A 10,050-nucleotide genomic window follows, 5' to 3' on the forward strand; every position below is an offset into this window, starting at 1 on the left:
AAAACTTAAGTTGAAGGGAAAATTTGAACTCAGATTTTAACTTCAAACTCAAGTTTAAACTCAAATTTTATAAAAGAATATAAACTTAAATAAAGTTGTAACTTGAGTTCAAATTTTTTTTAAGTTTAAGTGTAAAAGAACAAAAATTACTATATTATTTTTTTTTACAAAAATTTTTAAAAATTATAAATTATTTATTTCGTAAGTTTGAATAAGAAAAAGTTACTATATTATTTTCTTCTACAAAAATTTTTAAAAATTTAAAATTATTGTCAAAATGTTCTATCTAAATTTTTTGTAATAAACCGACGATTAAGAAAGATCTTGCAAATTTTTGAAATTAACTTTTCAAAATATGAAAATTAAAAATAATTTTAGTGACACTACAGGAAAAAAAAATGAAATAGACGAACTATTGCAAAAATTCGTTTAAAAATTCACGAATGAAATTCAATTTTCCAGGGAAGTAGACCGATATAGAGGAGATTTTTTTTTTTTTTTTTTTTTTTGGATTCTAGAACATATCCGATGCCCCTAAAAAGTAATCAAATCGTACGGTGGAGAAAGCAGCGTGAAACTAAAGCCAGAAAGAAAGCCTATTAAGGCTTCTCTCCCCCCTCTAAACCCCCATTTCTACTCTTCAGCCGTCTCTCTCTCCCTCTCTCTCTCTCTGTCTTCCGTTAACTGAGTTTCTCTGCTCTGCAACAACTCCTTTGCTATGGTAACAATCTCTCTCTCTATTTTGTTTGGTTTCCGTTATCTTTTCATTTAGTCTAGGGTTTTACGGATCGAACTTGTTGTCTAGCCTCAATCGTGTTATTTCCATGGTAAAGATTGTTTATGGTTTTTGAATCGTTTGTTTCGTAGGCTTTGCCAAACCAACAAACTGTTGACTATCCAAGCTTCAAGCTCGTTATCGTCGGCGATGGTGGCACAGGTAATATTTATTTCCCTCAATAATGATAAATTTCTTTTTATTGTTTCATCGTTTATGCGTGTTCTTGATCTAGTTTTGGGGATATTCTTTAATTGTGCGATTAGGGTTTCGATTATATTTATTTTTCATTTTTCTTTTGTGCTTTTATTATACAAATTATTTTCGGCTTTCTTGGCTCCGTTTGCTCTTGAAGCGAGACTCATTTCTGGGATGTATTTTGAGGAAAACCGTGTTAGTTCCGTTGTGGGAAAAAAAGAGTGCGTTAATTTTTTCAAAGGTTTTTGTTTTTTAAATGTTAAACATACAATTTATTGGAAATTGCAATAGGGTTTGTTTTTTTATTTTTTTTTTATTTTTACAGCGTTGCAGATGGATCTAAAATTTTGGGCTTTTCATTAATATTAAAAACGAAATTGGGTATTTGAGATTATAGATTTATCTTGCTTCTCTATCATGAAAATATGAAATGCTTGCTCACCGTATACATAATTATGATGTGGTATGTGGTGATTTGAATAATTTTTTGAATTTTGCAGGGAAAACGACCTTTGTGAAGAGACATCTTACCGGGGAGTTTGAGAAGAAATATGAACGTAAGAGCCTGAATTCTGTGTTTGTAATTAGTCTTTGGTTTTATTGGGTTCATTTGCTTGTTTGCTACTTCTATTCATTTGTATGATTTTTTGTTCTAAACAGCAACTATCGGTGTTGAAGTTCACCCGTTGGACTTCTTCACAAATTGTGGGAAAATCCGGTTCTACTGCTGGGACACTGCTGGACAAGAGAAGTTTGGTGGTCTGCGAGATGGTTACTAGTAAGTAAATCATTAAGTATTCTCGTGGTGTTCATCTTTTACGTTAGAAGTCACATCAGTGAGCCAGATTCTTGCACTAATCCTTTTGTCCCTAGCCGTTTTTAGTATCTCTATTAAAAGCAAGTTAAACTAGTGCTCGAATTGTATTTTAAAACGAGTACCACCATACTTGGTGTCTAGAATTAGTTTCCCTTTAGTTACTTCCTTTAATATTCTTGACATGGTGGTTGTCGCAGGCTTGACATAAATATGAATATAATGTCCTAATAATGAACTGATTTTTCACTTGTCATTTTCTCCTTTCGTTGAACTTGGTAGAGCCATTTTTTCTCATTGTAGTGCTAGCATGTTAATCCTTTTGTTCTGTCTGGTTGTAAGTTCAAAAAGTGTTGAACTTACATTTCTTTAATTATTTGCAGCATTCATGGGCAGTGTGCGATTATCATGTTTGATGTCACAGCTCGTTTGACATATAAGAATGTTCCCACATGGCACCGAGATCTCTGCCGGTATGTTAAACTAGTCTTCTCAGATTTCTATTTTGTGTCGTTTTTAAAATTCTCCTTGTAGCAGGTTTTCATTCTGTTGATTTGCATTGCAATTTCAGGGTTTGTGAGAACATTCCTATAGTTCTCTGTGGAAACAAGGTCGATGTGAAGAATAGGCAGGTTAAGGCCAAGCAGGTAACCTTCCACAGGAAGAAGAATTTGCAATACTATGAAATATCTGCAAAGAGCAACTACAACTTTGAGAAGCCTTTCCTGTACCTTGCCAGGAAACTTGCTGGGTAAGTGATTACTTTTTTCCCTTTATTTTCATTCATTTATGAATTTTTCATCAATATCTGAATTCATGAATGTGATGGTGACAACAGGGATCCTAATCTTCACTTTGTGGAGAGTCCTGCTCTTGCTCCACCAGAAGTACACATTGACTTGGCTGCTCAACAACTGTAAGTACATTTTACCTATTGATAATTATAATAATTTGTATAATTTGGTTGCATAATATATCTTTAAATACCATGATCGGCACGAGTTTGTGGTTTAGGTAAATGATCCCTTGTGTTCTTGAGTACCATAAATGATTTATGTTTACTGTGTTCTGTAATCTGTTGACTGTTGCAAGTTTAAGCAACTGCTGTTAACATTAAGGTCTATATTTATATACATGCGCTCTCTTTATTGGACTCAGTGGAAAGTAAAAGCCTCGATCCACACTGCTTGTCTGGATGAATCTTTTGTAGCATCCTAATTTAAGATGCAAATTTTTATTTTTGCTGTCTGTCTTAATGCGGTCTTTTTGTTTCTTACAGTCATGAAGCGGAGCTTGCCCAAGCTGCTGCTCAGCCTCTTCCTGACGATGACGATGACACATTCGAGTGAAGAAGGGGGGCTCCTATTGCTGGAGATGCTTGCTTGTATTCAAGCTTTTGTTCTTTTTTCATGTCAACCCTTTGCTTTTCCTTATGAGCTGTGTTAGATAATTCAAAATATGTTTTGGCATTGATTTCAACCAAAAAATATATTTTGGGATGATTTCATAATTGCAAGAATAGATCTTTATGTAATCTGTAGGACCGTTTTAGTAAAGATTCTCATTTGGCTATATTATTATGGCTATTGTTGGAGTCTGGTTGTGCTATTCTTGTTTCTGAGTTTCTCACTGTAAAAGCACTATTATTCGGGATTATCAGGGTTTTTGTGCTGTTTGCGGCGGCGAATTTCTGCTGGCTTTAAGAGAACACCGCGCATATATTTTTCCGAGATAGTCTCGCTTTGTTTCTCATGTTTTCAACCTTTGTTCATCAAATTGCTGTACGAAAGTTGGCATTGGATTGGTCATAAAATAAAGGTACCAAAGAAGCATGTTAAGGGTCGTGGTCATGGTAATTTATCAGTATGGGTAGGTGAGGAAAACAGGAGGGAATGACCTTTCTCTCGAGGTATGGATTCTTAATTCTTTTGCCAATCTCTTCTATATTTGGAGTCAAATTAGTGCTATTTGAAGGATTTAAACTTACTTTCCTAATCTTTTCATTCGCCTTCTCTTTGGAAGCCCAAAATTCTTTTTATTAAGCCTCTCACCACTATCCTTCCTCTTTTACCATTTTCTTAAAACTAACAAGCTCTAAAAGAAACAATTTAATGGGACCTTGATATAGAAAAACATTCTGCCTTTAACGGTCAAAGTGCACAGCTTCTAGTTTCTACGCAGTGCCGGATTTGTGTACGCGGGGCGTCAGGACTTTCCCTCTTTGGATCTTTGGACTGATTTCCTACAGTAGAATGTCGTAACTAAATTAAATAGTTATGACATTTTACAGTAGGAAATCAGTGTGGTTATGTTGATGGTGTGGTCGGTTTTGGGCTATCAAATGACGTGCATTTTGACTGATTTTTGTTTCGTCTACGGAATGATGCGCAATTGTTTTGTTTTTTTTTTTCCCCTGATGACGAATGACTGATAAAGGACTCATTTTATTATCAAAACAGATTATCAGACGTGAAAGAGTGAAGAGGAGGTGGTATATCCGCTTTAATTATTGTATTGGGTGTAACTATATACTTTACCTAAACCTCCCATCCATGGTAATCGACTTGGAGACGGCCCTATGAATTTTTGGATGAACAATTTGGGCCAATCTGAGGCCTCACCATACAGGAGAGAGAGGCAATATAACCGTAGAGGCTCAAATACTAATCACGGCTTGGCTTAATATAACTAGTAATTGTAGTTGGTGGTAAGGAAAAAAACAAAACAAAATAAAACAAAAAAACTGCCCCGAGAAACAAGAACATAGATGCCCGAACCATGCAGGAAACTTTCATGTTTATGTCTCCACGCTTTGTGCATTCCGCTTGGTAAAAAAGAGCACTAGTTAAAGTGTTAAAACTGCAAATATGTACTACCATTATATCTTGTAAAAAAAAAAAACAAAACAAGACAAGGCTGGTCTAGTTATGTGAAATCAACCAACCGAATGCACAACGTGCCTATAAAAACAAAAGAGAGCTCTTTCTTTTTTTTACTTGCAAACTCTTAATAAAACGCACGACACAAAATCAAAACCCACTTGCCTGTGTCTTAGGAACCAATCCTAGCACATTTTTTGTTCATTTTGAAAAGAAAAGAAAAAAAAAAAAAAAGTACAAACAAAGAGCATGCTGGTCTCAGTCGACCCAGTGGAACTGGCTCCCTGGTCAGTGGTCACCTTACTTGTGATAGCCCCAACTGGGAATAGGAATTGTCCCTATCGGTGTCGGGTCAAACCGACACCCAATCAGAATCCCACACCGCACCATACCGCAAACCCAATCTCCCAGCCCCTCTGGGAATGGGACTATGCTTTGACCTTTGCCCACCAGCCATATATCTACATCATTCCAACCAAGAGGTGGGGTTTCTTAGAGCTGGTCCTAGCCCTTCACCAGCATGTTTACTAGCTGTGGGGTGTCCTCAATAAGGACACTGTCCCAAACTTCAGGGGCTCATATCCTAAACCAAGGACCCCATTTTGTACAACACTCTGCATAAGTTACAAGAACAAGGTTAAATGTCATTATTGTTGTTGTTTTTTTTTTTTTTTTTTTTTTTTTTTTTTTTTTTTTTTTTTTGGTTCTCTCTCCTACTATGCTTTAACTAGAGTTCCACTGCGCTCCTAAACTTGAAAATGTCACACTTTACTCCTTTCAAATAATGCCAATGTCCCGTTTTGCCACCTTCGTTTTAGAATTGCTTAAAAAAAAAAAAAAAAAAGGGGGACCAATGTGTGTCACGTGATGAACATTACTGTTACACTAACTCTTTTGAAATAATGACAATGTCGTATGAATTTTCAGTCACGTCTTATTTTGTCTCGCTTTTGCCCTCTAAATTCGGCAAAGTTTTTCATTTATTTGAGGAGTAAAACTCGGGTTTTTTCATGTTCAAGGGACAAACTACAACATGAGTGCAAGTTAGCAGGGCCAAAAGAAGAATTCACACAAAATATAGTTTAAAGGGGGAAAAAAAAGAGAAAACTAGAGGTTTTTAATGGCAGCAAAAAATAGTGGCTTTCACTGTCGGTGGGTGGTCGGACTGGCCTTGGGCTAGGGCCAAGCCAAGGGCCCTAATAATCCCAAGCCCTGCTTTGCTTTGCTTTCCCTCATATCTTTTCAAGAGTCAGTTTCTATTGCTATTATCCTGAATGGGCTCTCTTTGCAATGACTCCTGCTGTCTTGCTTCCTTTTGGTGAAATGGCTATTCTTTCTCTTTCATTTATGATAGCTCCTATCTATCCCCTTGTTTTGTTAGTTTTATAACTGACCCAATATGTTTTCGTGTTTGTTTCTCTTTGTTTTTTTGTGGGTTTTTGTTGTTTAGTATTTATCACAATATATATATATATATATATATATTTGTATTTATACAACAAAAAATTTAAATTAAAAAAAAAAAGCATTGGCACTATGATTTTCTCTTCCCTCTTTTAAACTTTTAATTTAACACTGACTAAGATGACACATTCAGAATTTGCAACAAGTCTGCACATGTATGTGTCGATCCACAGTATCTATCTATAAAAGTGAACCCATCCATAGGATTTGATTACAAAGAGGAAAAAAACAAAAAAGAAAAGAAAAGGAAAAACAAAGAAGATCATGAAGAGAAATATCAAAGAAGACGAAGAAAGAGAAGAGAAGAAAAGAAAAATGTGGGGAAAGATCATGTATACATATGATATATATATATATATATATATATATAAAAGAGGAGAAGTTCTGAATGGTGATGGTAGGGTATAAGGAGCATGATGATGAGAGGGAGAAAAATGAAAAATGATTTTTCATAGTGAGACTGCAAAGTGGCTTCATGTAAAACTTGAAACAGGACATGTTCTGCAAAGAAAGCATGTGCTTACGCATAAACGGGGTGTGGCATAAATGGGGAAGATAGGAAAGCAACTGTCATTGTCTTTGCCATATGCATGTATTCCTTATTACTAGTATTAGAATAGGGAAACCTGAATTTATTGACTCCTAGCTAGGCTAGCTAGCCTAAGCTATCTATCTAGCTAGGTTTCTCTCTCTTCTCTCTTTCTCTCTCCCTTCCTTAGAGCTTAGTTGTGATGATCTGGATTCTCCAGCTTCAGTACTTTGAATTTTTGGTGTGTCAATTGTATAGCTCATGGTCCATGGTCCCCATTTTTTAAGTTTTTTTTTAGGGGGCTTGATCTTATTTTTTATTTTTATTTTTATTTTGTTTTTGCTTTTTTTTGCTTTTCAGCAATTAATGTGGTGGAGACATTGTATTTTGGCAACAAATTTGGTGATGTGTATTGTGTTATACATAGTAGTCTACCCTTTTTCTACAAGTTTCTTTACCTCTTATTGTACATGAATGATTTTCCTTGTTGGGGATATTACTGGGCTTGGTGTTGCTCCATTTTTACCTAGTACTCCATCTCATAGAACAGACCTGGTTTTCTTTTGTTTTTTTTTTTTTTTTTTTCCTTTTTCTTAAAGGGAACACCAAATAACTTGTTTTTTTTTTATTATTATTATGATTATTATTTTGCTAATCAAAAGGAATTAAGTGTACTACAATATGTTATTGGCATATGATTGAAGGGATTTGAGTCGCTACTAGAATGAAAATACAAGGCTTACTTGTCACATTCATGAATATTGGATAGCACTTTGCTAGTTAAGAAGGTTTGTTCATCAGTTTGGCATTTGTGTTAATATACAATAAGCATATAATAGTTTGGCCTGTCATATCTTGAAATGACATTCCATTGCCACTTCCATTTGAGATGTTGGCAGCATTTGCAAAAAGTTGATAGCAAATCCTTTATTGTTTTTTGTTTCCCCTTTTCACAGCTCTTTTTGAGCTGAGAAATTACAAAATCAATCATATCAAACTATTTTATTATCAAAAAAAAAAAAAAAAAAAAAACCATATCAAACTATTTTGTTTTTCTATCTTTTTCTTTTGAAAAAGTTAATTATGGACAGAAGGAAAACAGAAATGATACTCTTAACATTTGATTCAAAAGTTTCCATTAAAGTGCAACTCTATTCCAAGTACAACTCTATTCCATTGAGCTCACTTTTATCCACTGATTTAACTAAGCGAGTTTGTTTTATTGTCCCGATTAGCCATTTTTGCACTAACCTATTAACTTACTATATGAGATTTTTGCCGTGGGAATATTCTGCTAGTAGCTAGGCCTCAATTTTAAATCGGCAAATTTAAGTTTTGCATGCCTTTTCCTTTAATTTGATTTTCATTAAATTTAATATTTAGAAACATACACAACGGTGAAGCAATTACCCTATCGCAGAAAGCTTCTAACTTATATGGCTTAAGATGATTAATTGTCAACTCAAAAAAAAAAAAAAAAAAAAAAAATTGTCATACAATATCAATAGTTGCCCTTGATTTGAGCTTTTTTCTCCCTAATTTGGGAAACACCTTACTGTGATTTACATATCTGAAAGACAAATGTGATCAAAGAAAAAACAGTTGAACAAAAATTTCCACAAAGACATCAAGCAAGAACAAAGAAGAGAGATTAAGAAGGCCGGCAATGAGGAAAAACAGAATCCTTGTAATAGTTTCAAGTTAGAAGACTTGGCCATTGGAAAGAGACAAAAATGAACAAGGATAGTGTTTTATAGGGACAAAACAAGTGCCATGACTTGTAGTCCCTTGTGTTTAGCTACCCCCATATTTATACACCCCACAAAAAGAAGAAAAAAATTGTTGAATTCATTACATTTATAGATATATAGGCAACTGTTGAATTTATTACATGTATAGATATAGGAGCAAAAAGTTTTGGTTCTAATATGTGTGAAGGAACCGTCTCATATGTATGTAACATATAGAAGTGAGAGGTCTAACATAATATTTTTTATATAATAATAACTTTTAAATATAATAATATTGATTTAATTTACTACATGCTAATGTTACTATGTTATAATACTCTTTCACATGCATTGTTAATAGAATAAATTCATGTTACACTTTTTAATTTTTATTTCTACATGTTAAAGTGTAGGGTTGTTCCTTCGTATAAATTCTTTATTTATATCAAGGATGCAAATGTTGATATCGGCAAAGATATCGAGAAGCTAGATAAGAAAATATATAGACAATGTTGATAGTAGTAAAAGGATTTTTTTTTTTTTTAAAAAAAAAAAAAAGACAAATAACTACATAAAAAATTAGAAATTTCAAGTAACATTATAAAAATTCATAATGTAAAAGGACTAATTAATACGTAAATTGACATATTTTTGTCACTATAAAAGCTCGTATGTGTGTGTGTGTGTATATATATATATATATAATAGTTATAACCAACAGAAAAAAGCGTTGTAAAATACCCTCATTAGTGACATAACTACTTATATATATATATATATGCTGGAATAATGTTTGAAAATAGTTATTAACATGCTACACGTATGTTGATTGACCTAATCCATAGATTCCTTACCTTGAATTTTTTTTCTAAGAAGATGGATATCGTCGTGAGCGTGTACAGATATATCATATGAGTGTAATGACCTTATTTGGTGCGAAGGAAAATATTAATAATGTTATATATACCGGAATTACCTAGACCTGAGTCCTGGGACAACGTTGCAACTTGAACCTATTTGAGGATCATAAGAACAAGGATTTTTACCATATATATGAACTTATGTTCAGTATCCATGCTCATATTGATGATCCAGCTCAAGTGAATTTGAACCTTAGCCCTTAAGCAAAAATTTTGGGTTTTTTTCATCTTAAAAAAATTAAAAATTTATTAAAATATCAATTAAATCTTTTATTTTTCTTGCCACTTGAGGTGCAAAATTATTAGTCTCCTCTTTATATTCAAGTTCATCTAATATCTTTTTTAAAAAAAATTTAAGTGGAGATTGTTATTTGTTAATGTATAGTAACAATAAAATTTTACTAAAATGGAGATTGTTAATGTATACTAACAATAAAACTTAACTATTGATCTCTCTCATAAATAAAGCTTTTTTTTTTAAAAAAAATCATAAATAAAGCTTTTTACTTACATAAGAATTTTACATTCCAAAGCAGTGGCCAAAAAAATCATATTCATATTTACTTTTTTTTTATATAGTTTGTGTAAAATAATCATAATAAATAGATATATAAATTATAAGTCATAATTATTTGGGGACCTTAATTTAGATGGGACCTTAGGCAATTGCCTATTTTTCTTAAGGTAAAGCCGACCAAGACCATGGCTAAAATAAGGGATATATATTTTACGGGTATATCA

At 33.2% G+C, this 10,050-nt stretch overlaps 1 protein-coding gene across 1 annotated transcript; it reads left to right on the forward strand.

The window, feature by feature from the left end:
* Positions 1–579: 579 nt before the first annotated feature.
* Positions 580–3,517, forward strand: LOC21408331 (GTP-binding nuclear protein Ran-3). Its single transcript, XM_024167342.1, has 8 exons — positions 580–721; positions 868–937; positions 1,474–1,530; positions 1,634–1,751; positions 2,171–2,260; positions 2,359–2,538; positions 2,626–2,703; positions 3,067–3,517. The coding sequence occupies exons 1-8, from the start codon at positions 719–721 to the stop codon at positions 3,134–3,136; spliced, it is 666 nt and encodes a 221-aa protein (XP_024023110.1). The 5' UTR covers positions 580–718; the 3' UTR covers positions 3,137–3,517.
* Positions 3,518–10,050: the final 6,533 nt, after the last annotated feature.

Source organism: Morus notabilis, unplaced genomic scaffold (genome assembly GCF_000414095.1).
Source record: "Morus notabilis unplaced genomic scaffold, ASM41409v2 Scaffold100, whole genome shotgun sequence".
Lineage (NCBI taxonomy): Eukaryota > Viridiplantae > Streptophyta > Magnoliopsida > Rosales > Moraceae > Morus > Morus notabilis.

Coding starts and splice junctions, on each gene's coding strand:
- LOC21408331 (XM_024167342.1), top strand. Junction 1,531..1,633: donor GTTTGAGAAGAAATATGAAC/GTAAGAGCCTGA, acceptor TGTTCTAAACAG/CAACTATCGGTGTTGAAGTT. Junction 2,704..3,066: donor GACTTGGCTGCTCAACAACT/GTAAGTACATTT, acceptor TGTTTCTTACAG/TCATGAAGCGGAGCTTGCCC.